Below are 24139 nucleotides of genomic sequence, written 5' to 3'. Positions count from 1 at the left end.
CAACTCCTGGAATTCTGGAATCTCCTGAGCTGGAAGGATCCACAAGGATCATCCGCTGAGCCCCCTGGAATTCAGGAATCTCCTGAGAGTGCGGGCAGAGCCAGCATTCCCAGCATTCCCAGGATTCTGTGCCATCCTATGGCACTGTCCCAGCTCTCCACAATTCCCTGGAAGGAAGTTTCAGGAGGTCCCCAATTCCCAGGGAACGAGGGACAGGAGGAGAGGGAACGGCCTCCAGCTGGGCCAGGGGAGGCTCCGGTGGGATTTTGGGAACAATTCCCACATGGAAAGGGTGGGTAAACCTTGGAATGAACTTCCCAGGGCAGGGCTGGAGTCGCCATTCCCGGAGGGATTTCCGATCCCCGTGGATGTGGCCCTTGGGGCCACGGATCCCTGGCGGCCTTGGCAGCGCTGGGAACGCTTGGAATCCGTGATCCCACAGGGATTTTCCAACCTCAACCATCCCTAAGGATTCCACGTCCACCATTCCCTCAGCGTCGCCGGGCCGGGAGGGATATTCCCGGCCATTCCCAGGGAAGGAATTCCCAGCTTTCCCTCACCTGGTGGCTCCGGGTTTGACTCCCAGCATGTCCCAGCTGTCCTTGCTGTTCCGGATCCTCCGGATGGCATCCGCTTGTTCCCGAGTGAAGCCGATCCCGGCGCCGGAATTCGGGCGCTTCCCGCCGTTGTCGCACAGGTCGACGATGGCGGAGTAGAAAGTCTACGGATACGGGGAATTGTGGATACTGGGAATTATGGATACTGGGAAGGGATCCCAAAGGATCACTCGGGTCCTTTGTCGTCGGGGAATTGTGGGAATGTGGGAGCCGGAAGGATCCGGAAGGATCGTCCGGGTCAAACTTCGGGATTTAGGGAATGGCGGGAGGTGGGAGGATCTTCCAGGGCAAGGTTTGGGATTAGGGAATGTCCAGTTTGACCCCTGGGATTAAGGAATGTCCAGTTCGACCCCTGGGATTAGGGAATGTCCAGTTGAAGCCTTGGAATTAGGGAATATCCAGTTCAACCCCTGGGATTAGGGAATGTCCAGTTCAACCCCTGGGATTAGGGAATATCCAGTTCAACCCCTGGGATTAGGGAATGTCCAGTTCAACCCCTGGGATTAGGGAATGTTCAGTTTGAACCCTGGGATTAGGGAATGTCCAGTTCAACCCCTGGGATTAGGGAATATCCAGCTCAAGACCTGGGATTAGGGAATGTCCAGTTGAAGTCTTGGGATTAGGGAATATCCAGTTTGACCCCTGGGATTAGGGAATGTCCAGTTCAACCCCTGGGATTAGGGAATGTCCAGTTCAACCCCTGGGATTAGGGAATGTCCAGTTCAACCCCTGGGATTAGGGAATGTCCAGTTCAAACCCTGGGATTAGGGAATGTCCAGTTCAACCCCTGGGATTAGGGAATGTCCAGTTTGACCCCTGGGATTAGGGAATGTCCAGTTCAACCCCTGGGATTAGGAAATGTCCAGTTCAACCCCTGGGATTAGGGAATGTCCAGTTCAACCCCTGGGATTAGGGAATGTCCGGTTCAAGACCTGGGATTAGGGAATGTCCAGCTCAACCCCTGGGATTAGGGAATATCCAGTTCAAGCCCTGGGATTAGGGAATGTCCAGTTCAACCCCTGGGATTAGGGAATGTCCAGTTCCACCCCTGGGATTAGGGAATATCCAGTTCAAACCTTGGAATTAGGGAATGTCCAGTTCAACCCCTGGGATTAGGGAATATCCAGTTCAACCCCTGGGATTAGGGAATATCCTGAGCTGGAAGGACCCACAAGGATCCTGGAGTTCCACCTCTGGCCCTGCCCAGACATCCCAACATTCCCAGCATTCCCAACATTCCCAAACGCTCCTTGAGCTCTGGTGGCCTTGGATCCATGACCATTCCCTTTGGAGCTGCTCCAACACCTCTGGATAAGGAATATTGGCTATTCCAGCTCCTTGGATCCATCACCATTCCCTTTGGAGCTGTTCCAATGCCTCTGGATGAGGAATATTGGCTATTCCAGCTCCTTGGATCCATCACCATTCCCTTTGGAGCTGTTCCAATGCCTCTGGATGAGGAATATTGGCTATTCCAGCTCCTTGGATCCATGGCCACCCTCTGGATAAGGAATATTGGCTATTCCCAGATATCCAAGCTTGTCCAGCTCCTTGGATCCATCACCATTCCCTCTGGAGCTGCTCCAACACCTCTGGATGAGGAATATTGGATTTTCTATCTCCTTGGATCCATGACCACCCTCTGGATAAGGAATATTGGCTATTCCCTGATATCCAAGCCTGTCCAGCTCCTTGGATCCATCACCATTCCCTTTGGAGCTGCTCCAGTTCCCAACCACCCTCTGGATGAGGAATATTGGATATTCCAGCTCCTTGGATCCATGGCCACCCTCTGGATAAGGAATATTGGCTATTCCCAGATATCCAAGCTTGTCCAGCTCCTTGGATCCATCACCATTCCCCAATTCCCTTTGGAGCTGTTCCAACACCTCTGGATGAGGAATACTGGACTTTCCATCTCCTTGGATCCATCACCATTCCCTCTGGAGCTGTTCCACCCTCTGGACAAGGACCACCGGCTATTCCCTGCTCTCCAGGCCATTCCCATTCCCATTCCCATTCCCGATATCCCACCTGGAACATCTCGGAGATCCCCTCTCCGGTCTGTGCCGAGGTCTCGAAGTAGAGGAATCCCCGGCTCTCGGCCCAGAGCCGACCCTCGCTCTCGTCCACGCTCCGCAGCTTCCCAGAGTCCACCTGAATCCCGGGAAAAACCCATGGAAAAGGCGGCTCCGGACGCGGAATCCACGCCCGGATAACGCCGGATCCTCTGGGAATGGGTTCCCGGCAGACTGAGGATTCCAGGGGTGGCCACCGCGTTCCCAAATGCGTTGTTCCTCAGAAATATTCCCAAATTCCCCTTTTCCCTCATAAATATTCCCCAAATCCCTCTTGTTCCTCACAAACGTTCCCAAATTCCCTCTTGTTCTTCACAAACATTCCTAAATCCCCGTTTTTCCTCACAGATATTCCCAAATCCCTCTTGTTCCTCACAAACATTCCCAAATCCCAGTTATTCCTCACAAACATTCCCAAATCCCTGTTTTTCCTCACAAACATTCCCAAAATCCCTCTTGTTCCTCACAAACATTCCCAGATCCCGCTTGTTCCTCAAAAACATTCCCAAAATCCCAGTTTTTCCTCACAAACATTCCCAAATCATTCTTGTTCCTCACAAACACTCCCAAATCCCAGTTATTCCTCACAAACATTCCCAAATCCCTCTTGTTCCTCACAAACATTCCCAGATCCCGCTTGTTCCTCAAAAACATTCCCAAATCCCTGTTTTCCCTCACAGACATTCCCAAATCCCTCTTGTTCTTCACAAACATTCCTAAATCCCTGTTTTTCCTCACAGATATTCCCAAATCCCTCGTTCCTCACAAACATTCCCAAATCCCTGTTTTTCCTCACAAACATTCCCAGATCTCGCTTGTTCCTCAAAAACATTCCCAAAATCCCTGTTTCTCCTCACAAACATTCCCAAATCCCCCTTGTTTTCCCTCACAAACATTCCCAAATCCTAGCTGTTCCTCACAGACATTCCCAAATCCCAGTTATTCCTCACAAATATTCCCAAATCCATCTTGTTCCTCACAAACATTCCCAAAATCCCTGTTTTCCCTCACAAACATTCCCAAATTCCCTCTTGTTCCTCACAAACATTCCCAAATCCCTCTTATCCCTCACAAACATTCCCAAATCCCCATTGTTCCTCACAAACATTCCCAAAATCCCTGTTTTCCCTCACAAACATTCCCAAAATCCCTGTTTTTCCTCACACCCCTCTCTCGGAACATCCTCCCTTCAACCCGGCCCCGTTTCCCGCCCTTCCCACGGGCCGGATCTCCCGCCGGGAATCCCGGGAAGCTCCGGAATTCCCACCTTGTTGGCGCAGACGACGAAGACGACGTTTTCCATGTTGCCGTGGGGTCCCAGCTCCTGCTTCATCTCGGCCAGCCAGGAATCCAGGGAGTCGAAGGATTCCTTGGATCCCACGTCGTAGACCAGGAGAACGCCCTGGGTGTCCTTGTAGAACTCGTTCCGGACCTGCGGGAACGACGGAGCCCGGGAAATGGGACCCGGGGAATGGATCCCACCGGGGAAGGGGGGATTTGGGGGGGGAGATCGGGAAGGGATTCCCGGCTGGGAGGGTGGGGAGGGGCTGGGCTGGAATTCCCAGAGAAGCTGTGGCTGCCCCTGGATCCCTGGGAGCGTCCAAGGAAAAGCTGGAGCCACCCGGGATAGCGGGAGGTGTCCCTGAACATGGAATGGGATGAGCCTTAAAATCCCGTCCCACCCAAACCATTCCAGGATAAAGGACACTCAGAATCCACTCAGAGGGATTTTTATGGATTGTGGGGATGGAAAAGGCGGGAAAGGGGAAGGGAGACCCTGCCCTGAGCCCCGAGATTCCCAGGGAACCCCCTTGTTCCCGGAACTCCTTCCCAGGGAGGAGTTGGGCTGGGGATGGATCCAATGGCAGCTCTGGCTCCAGGCTGGGAGAGCTGGGAATGGCCAGGCTGGAGAAGGGAAGGATCCCGGGAGAGCTTGGAGCACATTCCAGAGCCTGAAGGGGCTCCGGGAGAGCGGGAGAGGGATTTGGGATCAGGGCCTGGAATGCCAGGCCCCAGGGAATGGATCCCAGTGGGAAAGGGGAGATTTGGGGGGGAGATTGGGAAGGGATTCCTGGCTGGGAGGGTGGGGAGGGGCTGGGCTGGAATTCCCAGAGAAGCTGTGGCTGCCCCTGGATCCCTGGGAGTGTCCAAGGAAAAGCTGGAGCCACCTGGGATAACGGGAGATGTTTCTGCCCATGGAACGGGATGAGCTTTGAGCTCCCTTCCCACCCCACCCATCCCAGAATTCCAGGCCACCGCGGCGAAATGAATTCCCAAGTTTTCTCGGCCCCGAGCCCGACCCAAGGCAGATTTTGGGAATGCTGAGGGACTCCAAGCGGCTCCCAGGTGGGAAGTGGGGGCCGTACCTCGTAGAAGAAGGGGTGTCCCGCCATGTCAAAGATGTTCACCTTGATCTCCCGGTCCCTGATCTGCACCCTGGAAAAGAGACGGGGGAACCCAGGGAATCCTGGAATTGCTCAGCTTGGAAAAGCCCTCGGAGAACGTCAAGTCCAACCATCCAAGGCCAGCACGGATCCGTGTCCCCAAGGGCCACATCCACAGGGATCGGAAATCCCTCTGGGAATGGCGACTCCACTCCTGCCCTGGGAAGTTCATTCCAGTGTTTAACCACCACAATTCCATGTGGGAATTGTTCTCAGTATCCAATTAAACTCCCCCTCTGGTTGTTCCCTTCTCCTCCTGTCCCTTGGTCCCTGGGAATTGGAGACTTCCTGAAACTTCCAGGGAATTGTGGAGAGCTGGGACAGTGCCAGGACGGCACAGAATCCTTAGGGATGGTTCAGGTTGGAAAATCCCTCTGGGATCACGGAATTCAACCATTCCCAGCACCTCCAAGGCCACCATGGATCCGTGTCCCCAAAGGCCACATCCACAGGGATTGGAAATCCCTCTGGGAGTGGCGACTCCAGCCCTGCCCTGGGAAGTTCATTCCAATGTTTAACCACCGTTTCCATGCGGGAATTGTTCCCAATATCCCACCTGCCCCTCCCCTGGCCCAGCTGGAGGCCGTTCCCTCTCCTCCTGTCCCTTGTTCCCCGGGAGCAGAGCCCGACACCCCCCTCTGCTCCCGCCCTCGTGGCTCATCCCAGTTTCCCAGTCCCATCCCATATTCCCAACCCCGTGTCCCATCTCCGGGTCCTCACTTGGTGACTCCGTAGTCGATCCCGATGGTCGCCAGGTACTTGGACACGAACCTCTTCTCGCAGTACCTCTTTATGATGCAGCTCTGGGAAAGGGGGGGAAAGGGGAATCTCAGCGGGAACGGCCCCAAACGGCCCCATATTCCCAAAAAACAGGGAATTCCCAGCGGCTCCTGGACGCCTTAAGGCAGCACCGGCCACGCCCCTTTGGCCTGGCAGCCAATCAGAACCGCCAAAACCGAGCTGGTCCCGCCCCCTCCTTGTCAATCATTCACCTGAGCTGTCAATCACCTACCGCCGGCCCCGCCCCTTCGGCGCGCAGCCAATTAAAACCGACGATACCGAGCAGGTCCCGCCCCCTCAGCTGTCAATCATCCTCCCCTCAGCTGTCAATCATCCCCTCAGAGCTGTCAATCATCCGTCCTTCGCCACGCCCCCGGAGCTGTCAATCATCCTCCCCCCAGCTGTCAATCAGCCCCTCGGAGCTGTCAATCATCCTCCCCCGAGCTGTCAATCATCCACCCTCCGCCGCGCCCCCTCAGCTCTCAATCATCCACCTGCCGCCGCGTCCCGCCCCTGTCAATCATCCCATAATCCCACCCTCCCCATCACACTTCCCTCTGATTGGCTCGTGTAGCCTTCAATCCGCCAATCCGCGGCTTCCTCACAACAGCGCCCGCCTTCCCCCGTTTCTCATTGGATACTCGCCCTGCCCCTCATCGCCCGCCCGCCAATAGCTGCGCCTCACCTTGCCCACCTCCGCGTTGCCCATGGAGATGACTTTAACCCGCAGCGACTTGCGCGGCTCCTTCCGCTTCGGCGGGTTGGGCTCCATGGCGGGCCCGGGGCGCTCCGGTGCCGGCGGAGGCGGCGGGAGGACGCGCGGAGTGTCGGCGGCAGGGAGGGAGAGCGGCCGTTCCGCATCAGCCGCGCCGCTCCGCGCCGCGGCTCTCGCGAGACTTCGGGAGCACCCAGCAACGGCAATGCTGCGGCCCACTGAGTTCTCGCGAGATTTCGGCGCCCTTAACCACCGGCAGGTGGCGCCAGGGGAGCGGGGGGGGTGGGGACAGGTCGGGGTCACGTGTCACCGTCACGTGTCACCGTCACGTGTCACGGGGACTGTCACGTGTCACTGTCCCTGTTCATTGTCCCTTGTCCCTGTCACTTGTTCCTTATCCTTTGTCATCCATCCCCTTGTCCCTGTCACTTGTCATCCGTCACTTGTCCTTTGTCACTTGTCCCCTGCCCCTTGTCCCATGTCCATTGTCCCCTTGTCCCTGTCCCTTGTCCCCTGTCACTTGTCCTTTGTCACCTCCCCCTTGTCCCTGTCAGTGGTCCCCTGTCTCTTGTCCCATGTCCACTGTCCCCTTGTCCCTTGTCGCCTGTCACTTGTCCATTGCCACTTTTCCATTGTCACTTGTCACCTTCACCTTGTCCCTTGTCACCTGTCCCTTATCACCTTCTCCTTGTCCCCTGTCACTTATCCATTGTCCCTTGTCCCCTGCCCCTTGTCCCATGTCCCTTGTCCCCCTATCCCTGTCCCTTGTCCCCTGTCACTTGTCCATTGTCACTTGTCACCTTCACCTTGTCCCCTTGTCCCTGTCCCTTGTCCCCTGTCCCTTGTCCCCTGTCCCCATCCCTTGTCCCCTGTCCCTTGTCCCCTGTCCCCATCCCTTGTCCCCTGTCCCTTGTCCCCTGTCCCCATCCCCTGTCCCTTGTCCCGTGTCCTTTGTCCCCTGTCACTTGTCCCCTTTCCCCTGTCACTTGTCCCCTGTCCCTTGTCCCCTTGTTCCCTGTCCCCATCCTTTGTCCCCTGTCAATTGTCCCCTGTCACTTGTCCCCTGTCCCCATCCCTTGTCCCCTGTCCCTTGTCCCCTGTCCCTTGTCCACTGTCACTTGTCCCCCAGTGGGATCCACTCCCTGGGTCCTGTCATTCCAGGCCCTGATCCCAAATCCCTCTCCCGCTCTCCTGGAGCCCCTTCAGGCTCTGGAATGTGCTCCAAGCTCTCCCGGGATCCTTCCCTTCTCCAGCCTGGCCATTCCCAGCTCTCCCAGCCTGGAGCCAGAGCTGCCATTGGATCCATCCCCAGCCCAACTCCTCCCTGGGAAGGAGTTCAGGGAACAAGGGGCTTCCCTGGGAATCTCGGGGCTCAGGGCAGGGTCTCCCTTCCCCTTTCCCGCCTTTTCCATCCCCACATTCCATAAAAATCCCTCTGACTGGATCCTGAGTGTCCTTTATCCTGGAATGGTTTGGGTGGGAAGGGACCTTAAAGCTCATCCAGTTCCAACCCTGACACTTCCCTCTATCCCAGGGAATCCAACCCGGCCTTGGACGCTCCCAGGGATCCAGGGGCAGCCACAGCTTCTCTGGGAATTCCAGCCCAGCCCCTCCCCACCCTCCCAGCCAGGAATCCCTTCCCAATCTCCCCCCCAAATCTCCCCTTTCCCACTGGGATCCATTCCCTGGGGCCTGGCATTCCAGGCCCTGATCCCAAATCCCTCTCCCGCTCTCCTGGAGCCCCTTCAGGCTCTGGAATGTGCTCCAAGCTCTCCCGGGATCCTTCCCTTCTCCAGCCTGGCCATTCCCAGCTCTCCCAGCCTGGAGCCAGAATCCTCCCCCCCTCCCCTTTGCTGTGAGATGAGCTCTGGAGCCGCATCCCAGGCTCCCAAAATACCGGGATGTGCCGCTGCCAGGAAACACAGACAGATCCAGGTCGTCTTGGCTGCTTGTGTGGAAAAATCCCAGAGAGTGAGACAGCGAGGACTGAATTCCCTGGGAAAACAGGGACACCAGGGAAAGGCTGGGACAGTGCCAGGATGGCACAGAATCCTTAGGGATGGTTCAGGTTGGAAAATCCCTCCGGGATCATGGAGTCCAACCACCCCCAGCACTGCCAAGGCCACCATGGATCCGTGTCCCCAAGGGCCACATCCAGGGGGATTTGAAATCCCTCTGGGAATGGTGGCTCCAGCCCTGCCCTGGGAAGTTCATTCCAGTGCCTGACAGCCCTTTCCATGCGGGAATTGTTCCCAAGATCCCACCGGAGCCTCCCCTGGCCCAGCTGGAGGCCGTTCCCTCTCCTCCTGTCCCTTGTTTCCTGGGAATTGGGGACCTCCTGGAACTTCCTCCCAGGGAATTGTGGAGAGCTGGGACAGTGCCAGGATGGCACAGAATCCTTAGGGATGGTTCAGGTTGGAAAATCCCTCCGGGATCACGGAATCCAACCATTCCCAGCCCTGCCAAGGCCACCCCTGACCCGTGTCCCCAAGGGCCACATCCAGGGGGATTTGAAATTCCTCTGGGAATGGCGACTCCACTCCTGCCCTGGGAAGTTCATTCCAGTGCCTGACAGCCCTTTCCATGCGGGAATTGTTCCCAATATCCCACCTGAGCCTCCCCTGGCCCAGCTGGAGGCCGTTCCCTTCTCCTCCTGTCCCTCATTCCCTGGGAATTGGGGACAACCCCCCCCCCCCCGGCTCCCCCCTCCTGTCAGGGAGTTGTGGGGCGGGAAAAGCTCCCTCCTGATCCCTCTTTTCCCCTTCCCAGCTCCCTCAGATATTCCCTGTTCTCCAGCTCCTTCCCTGGACCCGCTCCAGCCCTTCCACGTCCTTCTTGGAATGTCAGTGCCAAAGCTGATCCCGGGATTTGCTCCTCACCGGTGACTCAGCACAGCGAAAAATTCCCGCCTGGGGACAAGGACGAGCTCCAGGTGACCTTTCCCAGGAATGTGCCGGCTCCAAAAGGCTGGAGATCCTCCCTCCACCCCCCATATTCCCGAATTTTGGGCCGTGTCTCTTCCCGCAGGAGTCGGATCCGGTAATTAGGGAACGATCCTCCCCGGGGGGAAAACGGGGCCTTAATTAAAACAGCGGAGGAATTAATTGTGGCCCAGATTCCCTGGATGCTGCGGGAAGAGCCCTGATCCCGAGGGATTGGGCACTTCCATGGGATCCTTTGGGAATATGGGAACAGCCCCCACCCACATCCACAGTCACAGGCCCAGGGATGCGGCTCCTGGGAATTCCTGGACATTCCCAGCCCTGAAAACACCTGGAAAATCCTCTTTTTATTGGGAATTAAGAGTGTGCTGATGAGGGAAGAAGTGTCCAATCCCTCATCCCACACAAATCCCTCAGGGATTCTTTGGGAATATGGGAACAGCCCCCACCTACATCCACAGTCACAGGCCCAGGGACGCGGCTCCTGGGAATTCCTGGACATTCCCAGCCCTGAAAACACCTGGAAAATCCTCTTTTTTATTGGGAATTAATGGTCTGATGATGAGGAAAGAAGTGGCCAATCCCTCATCCCACACAAATCCCTCAGGAATCCTTTGGGAATATGGGAACAGCCCCCATCTACATCCACAGTCACAGGCCCAGGGACGCGGCTCCTGGGAATTCCTGGACATTCCCAGCCCTGAAAACCCCTGGAAAATCCTTTTTTTTATATGGAATTAAGAGTGTGCTGATGAGGGAAGAAGTGGCCAATCCCTCATCCCACACAAATCCCTCAGGAATCCTTTGGGAATATGGGAACAGCCCCCACCCACATCCACAGTCACAGGCCGAGGGATGAGAGTCCTGGGAATTCCTGGACATTCCCAGCCCTGAAAACCCCTGGAAAATCCTTTTTTTTATATGGAATTAAGAGTGCGCTGATGAGGGAAGAAGTGTCCAATCCCTCATCCCACACAAATCCCTCAGGAATCCTTTGGGAATATGGGAACAGCCCCCACCCACATCCACAGTCACAGGCCCAGGGATGCGGCTCCTGGGAATTCCTGGACATTCCCAGCCCTGAAAACACCTGGAAAATCCTCTTTTTATTGGGAATTAAGAGTGTGCTGATGAGGGAAGAAGTGTCCAATCCCTCATCCCACACAGATCCCTCAGGGATACTTTGGGAATATGGGAACAGCCCCCACCCACATCCACAGTCACAGGCCGAGGGATCAGAGTCCTGGGAAATCCTGGATATTCCCAGCCCTGAAAACACCTGGAAAATCCTCTTTTTTATTGGGAATTAATGGTCTGCTGATGAGGGAAGAAGTGGCCAATCCCTCATCCCACACAAATCCCTCATTCCCGGAATCCCGAGCCCTCATTCCTGGAATCCTGATCCCTCATTCCTGGAATCCTGATCCCTCATTCCTGGAATCCCGATCCTTCGTTCCTGGAATCCCGATCCTTCGTTCCTGGAATCCTGATCCCTCATTCCTGGAATCCTGATCTCTCATTCCTGGAATCCTGATCCCTTATTCCTGGAATCCTGATCCCTCATTCCTGGAATCTCGATCCCTCATTCCTGGAATCCCAATCCCTCATTCCTGGAATCCCGATCCCTCATTCCTGGAATCCTGATCCCTCATTCCTGGAATCCTGATCCCTCATTCCTGGAATCCCGCTGCTCTCCTGCAGCTGTTTCCATGGCCACGGAGCTGCTGCAGCAACATCCCGGCACATCCCTCGTTATCCCACCCACAGCTCCCCTTTCCCACTGGGATCCATTCCCTGGCTCCTGTCATTCCAGGCCCTGATCCCAAATCCCTCTCCCGCTCTCCTGGAACCCCTTCAGGCTCTGGAATGTGCTCCAAGCTCTCCCGGGATCCTTCCCTTCTCCAGCCTGGCCATTCCCAGCTCTCCCAGCCTGGAGCCAGAGCTGCCATTGGATCCATCCCCAGCCCAACTCCTCCCTGGGAAGGAGTTCCGGGAACAAGGGGCTTCCCTGGGAATCTCGGGGCTCAGGGCAGGGTCTCCCTTCCCCTTTCCCGCCTTTTCCATCCCCACATTCCATAAAAATCCCTCTGAATGGATTCTGAGTGTCCTTTATCCTGGAATCCCAGAATGGTTTGGGTGTGGGAAGGGACCTTAAATCCCATCCCATTCCATGTCCAGGGACACCTCCCAAAATCCCAGGTGGCTCCAGATTTTCCTCGGACACTCCCAGGGATCCAGGGGCAGCCACAGCTTCTCTGGGAATTCCAGCCCAGCCCCTCCCCACCCTCCCAGCCGGGAATCCCTTCCCAATCTCCCCCCCAAATCACCCCTTTCCCACTGGGATCCATTCCCTGGGTCCTATCATTCCAGGCCCTGATCCCAAATCCCTCTCCAGCTCTCCTGGAACCCCTTTTGGGAATTAATTCCTTGGAGCTTATCCCACCCAACCCCAAAAGGGACTGGGTTGTCCCCAAAAGGGACTGGGGTGTCCTCAATCCGACCCCAAAAGGGACTGTGGGTCCCCAAAAGGGCCTGTGGGGTCCCCTAACTGATCCCAAAAGGACCTGGAAGATCCCCGAAAGGGCCTGGGGGGTCCCTGGGGTCGGGTTGAAGACCCCCCAGCCCCTTTTGGGGACCCTCAGTCCCTTTTTGGGTTGGATTTAGCACCCCCAGTCCTTTTGGGGACCCCCCAGCCCCTTTTGGGTCCGGCTTTAGAAACCCCCAACCCCTTTTGAGGACTCCCCAGTCCCTTTTGGGGTTGGGTTTAGGACCCCCCCAGTCCCTTTTGGGGTTGGGTTTAGGACCCCCCAGTCCCTTTTTGGGACCCCTCAGTCCCTTTTGGGATCAGCTTTAGGACCCCTCGGCTCCTATTGGGGACCCCTCAGTCCCTTTTGGGGTTGGCTTTAGAACCCCCCAGCCCCTTTTGGGGTGTGTTTGGGGACACCCAGTCCCTTTTGGGGTGTGTTTGGGGACCCCCAGGCCCTTTTAGGGTTGGCTTGAGGACCCCCCAGCCCCTTTTGGGGACCCCCAGGCCCTTTTGGGGTCAGCTTTAGGACTCCCCAACGCCTTTTGAGGACCCTCCAGTCCCTTTTGGGGTCGGGTTAAGATCCCCCAGTCCCTTTTGGGGTCTGTTTGGGGACCCCCAACCCCTTTTAGGAACACCCTGGGCCATTATGGGGACCCCCCCAGTCCCTTTTAGGGACCCCCAGTCCCTTTTGGGGACCCCCCAGCCCCTTTTGGGGTCACGTTTAGGACCCTCCAACCCCTTTCGGGGACCCCCCAGCCCCTTTTGGGGTCACCTTTAGGACCCCCCAACCCCTTTTGGGGACCCCCCAGTCCCTTTTGGGGTCGGCTTTAGGACACCCAGCCCCTTTTGGGGACCCCCCAGTCCCTTTTGGGGTCGCCTTTAGGACCCCCCAACTCCTTTTGGGGACCCGTAGTCCCTTTTGGGGTCGGGTTGGGGCCCCCCTGTTCCTTTTGGGGTCTGTTTGGGGACCCCCGGTCCCTTCTGGGGTCGCCTTTAGGACCCCCCAACCCCTTTTGGGGTCACCTTTAGGACCCCCCAACCCCTTTTGGGGTCTGTTTGGGGCCCCCCAGTCCCTTTTAGGGTCACCTTTAGGACCCCCCAACCCCTTTTGGGGTCTGTTTGGGGCCCCCCAGTCCCTTTTAGGGTCACCTTTAGGACCCCCCAACCCCTTTTGGGGTCTGTTTGGGGCCCCCCAGTCCCTTTTAGGGTCACCTTTAGGACCCCCCAACCCCTTTTGGGGTCTGTTTGGGGACCCCCAGTCCCTTTTAGGGTCACCTTTAGGACCCCCCAACCCCTTTTGGGGTCTGTTTGGGGACCCCCAGTCCCTTTTAGGGTCACCTTTAGGACCCCCAAACCCCTTTTGGGGACCCCCCAGCCCCTTTTAGGGTCACCTTTAGGACCCCCAAACCCCTTTTGGGGACCCCCCAGCCCCTTTTAGGGTCACCTTTAGGACCCCCAAACCCCTTTTAGGGCCCTCCCAACTCCTTTTAGGGCCCCCCCGGGGCCATTCTGGGCCCCCCCAATCCCTTTTAGGGGGTCTGTCCCTTTTAGGAACCCCCCCTAATGTCCCGGGGGGGGGGTCCCCGAGCCGACCCCAAAAAACCCCGAAGGCCCCATTCCCAAAAACCCGCAATCCGCGGAACGCGGGGGGCGTGGCCATCGAGGGGAGGGCGTGGCCACGCGGAGGCCCCGCCCCCTCCGGCCCCGCCCCTCATTCCCGGTGGGATCGGAGCGGGAATAGGGCCGGGAAGGAGCGGGCGGCCATGTACGGTGAGTGCCCGGCCCTCGGGAGCGGGAATGGGATCGGGAATGGGATCGGGATCGGGAATGGGATCGGGAATGCAGCGGCGCGATTGGAGGGCGGGGCATCCCAAAATAAACGGGGTGAGCGCCCCCGAATTAATGGGGTCTGTTAATTAATGGGGTCTGTCTGTAGGGCCGGGCATCACAAAATGAATGGGGAGAGCGCCCCCTAATTAATGGGGTCTGTTAATTAATGGGGTCTGTCTGTAGGGCCGGGCATCCCAAAATTAACGGGGTGAGCACCCCCTAATTAATGGGGTGTGTTAATTAATGGGGTCTGTCTGTAGGGCCGGGCATCCCCAATTAAAGGAGTCTGTCCCTAATTAATGGGGTGAGCACCCCCTAATTAATGGGGTCTGTTAATTAATGGGGTCTGTTAATTACTGGGGTCTGTCTGTAGGGCTGGGCATCCCAAAATTAACGGGGTGAGCGCCCCCGAATTAATGGGGTCTGTTAATTAATGGGGTCTGTCTGTAGGGCCGGGCATCCCAAAATTAACGGGGTGAGCGCCCCCGAATTAATGGGGTCCGTTAATTAATGGGGTCTGTCTGTAGGGCCGGGCATCCCTAATTAAAGGAGTCTGTCCCTAATTAATGGGGTGAGCACCCCCTAATTAATGGGGTCTGTTAATTAATGGAGTCTGTTCATTAATGGGGTCTGTCTGTAGGGCCGGGCATCCCAAAATTAACGGGGTGAGCGCCCCCGAATTAATGGGGTCTGTTAATTAATGGGGTCTGTCTGTAGGGCCGGGCATCACAAAATGAATGGGGAGAGCGCCCCCTAATTAATGGGGTGTGTTAATTAATGGGGTCTGTCTGTAGGGCTGGGCATCCCAAAATTAACGGGGTGAGCGCCCCCGAATTAATGGGGTCTGTTAATTAATGGAGTGTGTTAATTAATGGGGTCTGTCTGTAGGGCCGGACATCCCAAAATTAACGGGGTGAGCACCCCCGAATTAATGGGGTCCGTTAATTAATGGGGTCTGTCTGTAGGGCCGGGCATCCCAAAATTAACGGGGTGAGCACCCCCTAATTAATGGGGTGTGTTAATTAATGGGGTCTGTCTGTAGGGCCGGGCATCCCCAATTAAAGGAGTCTGTCCCTAATTAATGGGGTGAGCACCCCCTAATTAATGGGGTCTGTTAATTAATGGGGTCTGTTAATTACTGGGGTCTGTCTGTAGGGCCGGGCATCCCAAAATTAACGGGGTGAGCGCCCCCGAATTAATGGGGTCTGTTAATTAATGGGGTCTGTCTGTAGGGCCGGGCATCACAAAATGAATGGGGAGAGCGCCCCCTAATTAATGGGGTCTGTTAATTACTGGGGTCTGTCTGTAGGGCCGGGCATCCCAAAATTAACGGGGTGAGCGCCCCCGAATTAATGGGGTCCGTTAATTAATGGGGTCTGTCTGTAGGGCCGGGCATCCCTAATTAAAGGAGTCTGTCCCTAATTAATGGGGTGAGCACCCCCTAATTAATGGGGTCTGTTAATTAATGGGGTCTGTTAATTAATGGGGTCTGTCTGTAGGGCCGGGCATCCCAAAATTAACGGGGTGAGCGCCCCCGAATTAATGGGGTGTGTTAATTAATGGGGTCTGTCTGTAGGGCCAGGCATCCCCAATTAAAGGAGTCTGTCCCTAATTAATGGGGTGAGCACCCCCTAATTAATGGGGTCTGTTAATTAATGGGGTCTGTTAATTACTGGGGTCTGTCTGTAGGGCCGGGCATCCCAAAATTAACGGGGTGAGCACCCCCTAATTAATGGGGTGTGTTAATTAATGGGGTCTGTCTGTAGGGCCGGGCATCACAAAATGAATGGGGAGAGCGCCCCCTAATTAATGGGGTCTGTTAATTACTGGGGTCTGTCTGTAGGGCTGGGCATCCCAAAATTAACGGGGTGAGCGCCCCCGAATTAATGGGGTCCGTTAATTAATGGGGTCTGTCTGTAGGGCCGGGCATCCCTAATTAAAGGAGTCTGTCCCTAATTAATGGGGTGAGCACCCCCGAATTAATGGGGTCCGTTAATTAATGGGGTCTGTCTGTAGGGCTGGGCATCCCAAAATTAACGGGGAGAGCGCCCCCTAATTAATGGAGTGTGTTAATTAATGGGGTCTGTCTGTAGGGCCGGGCATCCCAAAATTAACGGGGTGAGCACCCCCGAATTAATGGGGTGTGTTAATTAATGGGGTCTGTCTGTAGGGCCGGGCATCCCAAACTTAACGGGGTGAGCACCCCCGAATTAATGGGGTCTGTTAATTAATGGGGTCTGTCTGTAGGGCCGGGCATCACAAAATGAATGGGGAGAGCGCCCCCTAATTAATGGGGTCTGTTAATTAATGGTGTCTGTCTGTAGGGCCGGGCATCCCTAATTAAAGAAGTCTGTCCCTAATTAATGGGGTGAGCACCCCCTAATTAATGGGGTCCGTTAATTAATGGGGTCTGTCTGTAGGGCTGGGCATCCCAAAATTAACGGGGAGAGCGCCCCCTAATTAATGGAGTGTGTTAATTAATGGGGTCTGTCTGTAGGGCCGGGCATCCCAAAATTAATGGAGTGAGCGCCCCCGAATTAATGGGGTGTGTTAATTAATGGGGTCTGTCTGTAGGGCCGGGCATCCCAAAATTAACGGGGTGAGCGCCCCTGAATTAATGGGGTGTGTTAATTAATGGGGTCTGTCTGTAGGGCCGGGCATCCCAAAATTAACGGGGTGAGCCCCCTCTAATTAATGGGGTCCGTTAATTAATGGGGTCTGTCTGTAGGGCTGGGCATCCCTAATTAATGGGGTGAGCACCCCCTAATTAATGGGGTCTGTTAATTAATGGGGTCTGTCTGTAGGGCTGGGCATCCCAAAACTAATGGGGTGAGCACCCCGTAATTAATGGGGTGTGTTAATTAATGGGGTCTGTCTGTAGGGCCAGGCTTCTCAAAATTAACGGGGTGAGCGCCCCCTAATTAATGGGCTGAGCCCTCTTTGGGGTCTGTCCCTAATTAACAGGGGTCTCTTAATTAATGGGGTCTGTTAATTAATGGGGTCTGTCTGTAGGGCCGGACATCCCAAAATTAACAGGGTGAGCGCCCCCTAATTAATGGGGTCTGTTAATAAATGCGGTCTGTTAATAAATGGGGTGTGTTAATTAATGGGGTCTGTCTGTAGGGCTGGGGATCCCAAAACTAATGGGGTGAGCACCCCCTAATTAATGGGGTCTGTTAATTAATGGGGTGTGTTAATTAATGTGGTCTGTCTGTAGGGCTGGGCATCCCTAATTAAAGGAGTCTGTCCCTAATTAATGGGGTGATCACCCCCTAATTAATGAGGTGAGCCCTCTTTGGGGTCTATCCCTAATTAACAGAATCCATCCCGAAGAACCAGAGAATCCCAAATCCCTGTTTTTGGGCCTTTCTCCCATTCCCGAGGAACCACACTTCCCAAATCCCTATTTTTGGGCCTTTATCCCATTCCTGAGGAACCAGAGATCCCAAATCCCTGTTTTTGGGTCTTTATCCCATTCCCAGCAAACCACACTTCCCAAATCCCTGTTTTTGGGCCTTTCTCCCATTCCTGAGGAACCACACTTCCCAAATCCCTGGTTTTGGGCCTTTATCCCATTCCTGAGGAACCACACTTCCCAAATCCCTGGTTTTGGGCCTTTATCCCATTCCTGAGGAACCACACTTCCCAAATCCCTGTTTTGGGGCCTTTCTCCCATTCCTGAGGAACCAGAGATCCCAAATCCCTGTTTTTGGGCCTTCATCCCATTCCTGAGGAACCACACTTCCCAAATCCCTGTTTTTGGGCCTTTCTCCCATTCCCAACAAACCACACTTCCCAAATCCCTGTTTTTGGGCCTTTCTCCCATTCCTGAGGAACCACACTTCCCAAATCCCTGTTTTTGGGCCTTTCTCCCATTCCCAACAAACCACACTTCCCAAATCCCTGTTTTTGGGCCTTTATCCCATTCCTGAGGAACCAGAGATCCCAAATCCCTGGTTTTGGGCCTTTCTCCCATTCCTGAGGAACCAGAGATCCCAAATCCCTGTTTTTGGGCCTTCATCCCATTCCTGAGGAACCACACTTCCCAAATCCCTGGTTTTGGGCCTTTATCCCATTCCTGAGGAACCACACTTCCCAAATCCCTGGTTTTGGGCCTTTATCCCATTCCTGAGGAACCACACTTCCCAAATCCCTGTTTTTGGGCCTTTATCCCATTCCCAACAGACCACACTTCCCAAATCCCTGTTTTTGGGCCTTTCTCCCATTCCTGAGGAACCACACTTCCCAAATCCCTGTTTTTGGGCCTTTCTCCCATTCCTGAGGAACCACACTTCCCAAATCCCTGTTTTTGGGCCTTTCTCCCATTCCCAACAAACCACACTTCCCAAATCCCTGTTTTTGGGCCTTTCTCCCATTCCTGAGGAACCACACTTCCCAAATCCCTGTTTTTGGGCCTGTATCCCATTCCTGAGGAACCACACTTCCCAAATCCCTGTTTTTGGGCCTTTCTCCCATTCCCGAGGAACCAGAGATCCCAAATCCATATTTTTGGGTCTTTCTCCCATTCCTGAGGAACCACTCTTCCCAAATCCCCGTTTTTGGCTTGGAATGACCTTGTTTTCTGGGATCAATCCCAGTTCTGGATTGGGAATTTTCCCCTCTCTCCCTGGGCCTTTATCCCATTCCCAGGGTGGCCGAAAATCCCTATTTCTGGCTTGGAATGACCTTGTTTTCTGGGATCAGCGATCCCATAAATGTCGGGAATCGTCCCCTCCCTCCCTGGGCCTTGATCCCATTCCCAAGAAACCACAATTCCCCCCCTCCAATCCCTCTTTTTTTCTCTTGGAATGACCTTATTTTCTGGGATCGGCCGTCCCAGTTCCGGCACCGGGGGGTTGGGAATCCCCTCAGGAATATCCATGAAATTCCGGGATCCCTTCTGGGATATTCGGGAACGGCGGTTTCCCATCTCCCCGCGATCCCACGGGCCGGGATGATCCCAAAAAATCCACCCTGGGAAACATCTGTTGGAACATCTGGAGCGGCTCCACCCCCCTCCCCCCCCTTTTCCCCCCCTTTTCCCGCTAAATCCCCGCGGCGGATTTTGGGAATATCCCTGAAATCCCTGATCCCGCCGCCATCCCGGAGCCTCAGGAGGGGGCTCCTCCATCCCGAAAAATTCCTGGAGGAGGAGATCCCCCCCATCCCTAAAAAAATTCCCGGCCCTGGGGGGGGGGGGGGAGGAGCTGCGGTGAGTTCCCGGCGGGATTTTGGGAGGAGGGGGGCGGGATTTGGGATTCGCTTCGCCTCGGAGGGGGGCGGGAATTTTGGGAATACCCGACTCGATCCGGGAGCCGTTCCCGATTTTTTTCCTCGTGGAGCCGATCCAGGTTTTCCAGCCGGTGGTTTTTCCAGCCGCAGCCGAGGATTTTGGGAAGGGGCGGGGGAGGGGATGGAACGGGATCTTTTCCCTCCTTTTTCCCTCCTTTTTCCCTCCTTTTTCCCTCCTTTTCCCCTCATTTTTCCCTCATTTTTCCCGGGAATTCTGCGCCCCTTCTCCAACCCCGAATTCCCACCCTCCATCCCGCTTTTCCCAGGGATTTTTGGGGCTGTTTTTTGGGATTTTTTTTAGGGAGATTTATTCCCTTTTCTTTCCAGGAAAAAAAGTGGGAACTGAGGCTTTTTTTTTTTTGGGAAGAAGGAGCCCTTGGAAAAGGCTGGTTTTTTGGGATTCCCTGATTCCCTGGAAAGCAGAAATTAACAGGGAGCTGCCGGCCTGAATCCAAGGAATTCCAGCCTGCCGGGGATCTGGGATCCTCATGGAAAACCCAACCCTGCATTCCCAAAAATCCCCCTCCCTCCACATTCCCAAAATCCCCTTTTCCCCCATCCCATTATCCCTCTTTGGGAATGACCCTGGGGGAAAAGCTCTGGAATATCCGGATTTTCCCTTGGAATTCAGGCCTGGAAAACATCCAGGAGCCGGGAATCTCCACGGGATATTTGGGATCAAAGGTTCTTTGGGAATGCTGAGGATTATCCCTGTTTTTTTCATCTCCCTGTTATCCCTCGGGATTTTCTTTGGGAACGACGGATCGTGGCCCTGGGGGAAGCTCCTGCTCTGGAATATCCGGATTTTCCCTTGGAATACAGGCCTGGATGTCCCGGGGCTGGAATTCCAAGGAATTCCAGAAGGGCTGGAAAGGGAGAGTTGGGCCCTGCTTGATCCCATCTTTTCCCAACTCCAGGGATTTCCTCCCTGTTCCTTTTCCATAAGTTTTGTGTGGATTCACCTCCAGGTCTGTTCCCAAATCCAGGGATTTTTTTCCTGTTGCTTTTCCATAAATTTTGTGTGGAACCTCCAGGTCTATTCCCAAATCCAGGATTTTTCCCTGTTCCTTTCCCATGGAAAAGGTTTGGATTCACCTCCAGGTCTATTCCCAAATCCAGGATTTTTCCCTGTTCCTTTTCCATGGAAAAGGTTTGGATTAACCTCTTGACCTGTTCCCAAATCCAGGGATTTTCCCTGTTCCTTTTCCATGGAAAAGGTTTGGATTAACCTCTGTTCCTTTTCCATAAGGTTTGGTCCCTTCCTGTGATTCCAGGATTCCATGAATTCCATGAATTCCCTGCTCTTTCAACTCTTCCCATGGATTGAGTGAATCCCAATCCCAGGATTCCGGGAATGGGATGATCCTCAAGATCCCTTCCCATAATTCCATGAGTTCCCTGCTCCTTAAACTCTTCCCATGGATTCCTGGATTCCCAGGATTGGAATGGGATGATCCTTAAAGTCCCTTCCCGTAATTCCATGAATTCCCTGCTCTTTCAACTCTTCCCATGGATTCCTGGATTCCCAAATTGGAATGGGATGATCCTTAAAGTCCCTTCCCATAATTCCATGAATTCCCTGCTCTTTCAACTCTTCCCATGGATTCCTGGATTCCCAGGATTTTGGGAATGGGATGATCCTCAAGATCCCTTCCCATAATTCCATGAATTCCCTGCTCTTTCAGCTCTTCCCATGGATTGAGTGAATCCCAATCCCAGGATTCCAGGAATGGGATGATCCTCAAGATCCCTTCCCATAATTCCAGGAATTCCTCCAGGAATTCTCCTCCTTGGCCATCCCCGTTTTTTAGCCCCGGGAAAAATCCCGACCTGGGCTCGGAATTCCCGGCGGCTCCTCTTCCCCAAGGCCTTGGAATTGCTCCAGGGAAAAAAAAAAAACACCTGGATCCCTTCCAGCTCCGAGGGTTTTGTGCTGCCCTTGGAGCCTTTTTGGGAATTTTTCCCGAGGTTTTCGTGCTGCCCTTGGAGATTTGGGGATTTTCCGCAGTGTCCTCCAAAGTTCTCCCACTTCTTTCCCTCTTTCCCTCCTGTTTTTCCCACTTTTTTCCCACTTTCCCTCCCATTTTCCCACTTATTTCTCTCTTTCCCTCCTATTTTTCCCATTTTCCCTCATATTTTTCCCACTTCTTTCCCACTTTCCCTCCCATTTTCCCACTTTTCCCCCGCTTTCCCTCCTATTTTTCCCACTTCTTTCCCTCTTTCCTTCCTATTTTTCCCACTTTTCCTCCTATTATCCCACTTCTTTTCCATTTTCTCTCACATTTTTCCCACTGTTTTCCCCCTTTCCCTCCTATTTTTCCCACTTTCCCTCCTATTTTCCCACTTGTTTCCCATTTTCCCCTCACATTTTTTCCCACTGTTTTCCCTCTTTCTCTTCCATTTTTCCCTTTCCCTCCTATTTTTCCCACTATTTTCCCACTTTCCCTCCTATTTTCCCACTTCCCCTCCTATTTTCCCACTTCTTTCCCACTTTCCCTCACATTTTTCCCACTTATTTCTCACTTTCCCTCCTATTTTTCCCAGTTTTCCTCATATTTTTTCCACTTTCCCACCTATTTTTCCCACTTCTTTCCCATTTTCCCTCACATTTTTCCCACTTTTTTCCCTCTTTCCCTCCCATTTTTCCCACTTTCCCTCATATTTTCCCACTTTTTCCCCTCTTTCCTTCCCATTTTTCTCACTTCTTTCCTATTTTCCCTCCTATTTTTCCCACTTTTCCTCCTATTTTCCCACTTTTTTCCCACTTTCCCTCATATTTTTCCCACTTATTTCCCACTTTCCCTCCCATTTTTCCCTCTTTCCCTCCTATTTTTCCCATTTTTTCCCCATTTTCCCCTCACATTTTTCCCACTTATTTCCCTTTCCCTCCTATTTTCCCCCTTTTCCCTCCTATTTTCCCCCTTTTCCCTCACATTTTTCCCACTTCTTTCCCTCTTTCCCTCCCATTTTTCCCACTTTCCCTCCTATTTTCCCACTTTCCCTCCTATTTTTCCCACTGTTTTCCCCCTTTCCCTCCTATTTTTCCCCCTTTCCCTCCTATTTTTCCCTCCCCCCTGCCTGGAAAAGCGGGATTTCCCTCTGGAATCTCCGGGAAAGGCCCCGCCCGGAGCAGGGCCGGGAAGGACGATCCCTGAGCCGCCATTTTACGGGAATGACCTTGGTGGGATTTTGGGATTAAGGAGGGATTTGAGCCGATTTAATTCGGATTTCTTTGCCCTCGGAGCTGTGCCCTTGGAAAGGAAATTCCAGGCCTGGAATAACTCCGATTTTTCCAGCTTTTCTGGTTGCTGGGGTGGCCTAAAAACGGGGAGAAGGGAGGAATTCCTAAGGAAAGGCCGGAGCTCAGGGATAGGCCGGGATTTGGGGAATTCAGCTGGGCCTCTGATCCCGAAAAACCAGCTGTAAATCCCAAAAAACCCCCCATTCCAGAGGCTAAAGGAGAGCGGGAGAGGGATTTGGGATCAGGGATGAAGGGATGGGACCCAGGGAATGGATCCCAGTGGGAAAGGGGAGATTTGGGGGGGAGATTGGGAAGGGATTCCTGGCTGGGAGGGTGGGGAGGGGCTGGGCTGGAATTCCCAGAGAAGCTGTGGCTGCCCCTGGATCCCTGGGAGTGTCCAAGGAAAACCTGGAGCCACCTGGGATAGCGGGAGGTGTCCCTGAACATGGAATGGGATGGGATTTAAGGGCCCTTCCCACCCAAACCAGTCCAGGATTCCAGGATAAAGGACACTCAGAATCCACTCAGAGGGATTTTTCTGGAATGTGGGGATGGAAAAGGCGGGAAAGGGGAAGGGAGACCCTGCCCTGAGCCCCGAGATTCCCAGGGAAGCCCCTTGTTCCCTGAACTCCTTCCCAGGGAGGAGTTGGGCTGGGGATGGATCCAATGGCAGCTCTGGCTCCAGGCTGGGAGAGCTGGGAATGGCCAGGCTGGAGAAGGGAAGGATCCCGGGAGAGCTTGGAGCACATTCCAGAGCCTGAAGGGGCTCCAGGAGAGCGGGAGAGGGATTTGGGATCAGGGCCTGGAATGCCAGGCCCCAGGGAATGGATCCCAGTGGGAAAGGGGTGGGAGATCGGGATGGAATTCCCGGCTGGGAGAGGCCGGAATAGAATTCCCAGAGAAGCCGTGGCTGCCCCTGGATCCCTGGGAATATCCAAGGCCGGCTTGGATTCCCTGGAATAGCGGGAGACGCCGGGATTGGATCGGGCTCCCTTCCCAAGCGGAGCCATCCCGGGATTCCCGGTTATCCCGCGGCCATTCCCACTTTTCCCCTCTCGCCAGAGGGACGGACGCGCCCCCGGGGGGGGGGGGGGGGCCGCGCGTTTCCCGCTTCCATCCTTTCAGAATTCCCGATTTCCCGGCGAATTCCCGGTTTCCCGGAGCCGCAGCAGCGACGCCCTCTCTCGTCTGGCGCATTCCCTGCCGTCGTTTTTTTTTTGGGATCGGCTCCATCTGGGTTTTTTTTTTTTGGGAATAATCCAAACCCCCGGGGGGCTCTTCCCTCTTTTTTTTCCCCCAAAATCCCGGGAAAAAAAAAAAAAAATCTCCAACCCCCGGCGACGTTCCCGGCCCTCGTTATCCCGCTGGGAATGACTCAGCAGCTCCCAGCTCCCGGAATTCCCGGGAATTGAGCGGCAGCAGCAGCATTCCCGGGAATAAAAAAGCAGCGATGCCGCCGGGAAAAGTCGGGATTCGCCGGGATCCCTCGGGATCAAATCCATGGCTTTGACCGCCCTGGAATCCCTCGGATCCTTGGGATCTTTGGGATCCGGCTGCTCCTGGGAAATGCTGCACGTGCCGGGAGCAGGTACCGGGATATTCCCGGAAAAAAAGGGGGGGGGGGGATTTTCCCGGTTTTTTTAGGGGTTTATTTTGATTTTTTCCCGGTTTTT

General features: G+C 54.5%; 1 protein-coding gene across 1 annotated transcript; it reads right to left on the bottom strand.

Annotated features, from left to right (window-relative positions):
• Positions 1–556: 556 nt before the first annotated feature.
• DNAJC27 (DnaJ heat shock protein family (Hsp40) member C27) lies at positions 557–6803 on the bottom strand. Its single transcript, XM_032683434.1, has 6 exons — positions 6605–6803; positions 5860–5942; positions 5062–5131; positions 3963–4127; positions 2652–2774; positions 557–721 (listed from the first exon to the last, which is right to left on the bottom strand). Exons 1-6 carry the CDS (start codon positions 6689–6691, stop codon positions 557–559), a joined length of 693 nt encoding a protein of 230 aa, XP_032539325.1. The 5' UTR covers positions 6692–6803.
• Between the last annotated feature and the right edge of the window lie 17336 nt (positions 6804–24139).

This window comes from Chiroxiphia lanceolata, chromosome 3, assembly GCF_009829145.1.
Source record: "Chiroxiphia lanceolata isolate bChiLan1 chromosome 3, bChiLan1.pri, whole genome shotgun sequence".
Classification (NCBI taxonomy): domain Eukaryota; kingdom Metazoa; phylum Chordata; class Aves; order Passeriformes; family Pipridae; genus Chiroxiphia; species Chiroxiphia lanceolata.
Note: the sequence above shows the minus strand (reverse complement) of the source record. Positions and strands in the feature narration are given on the sequence as shown.

Coding starts and splice junctions, on each gene's coding strand:
- DNAJC27 (XM_032683434.1), bottom strand. CDS start 6,691: ATGGAGCCCAACCCGCCGAAGCGGAAGGAGCCGCGCAAGTCGCTGCGG. Junction 5,943..6,604: donor GCAACGCGGAGGTGGGCAAG/GTGAGGCGCAGC, acceptor CCCCTTTCCCAG/AGCTGCATCATAAAGAGGTA. Junction 722..2,651: donor GGATCTCCGAGATGTTCCAG/GTGGGATATCGG, acceptor CCGTATCCGTAG/ACTTTCTACTCCGCCATCGT.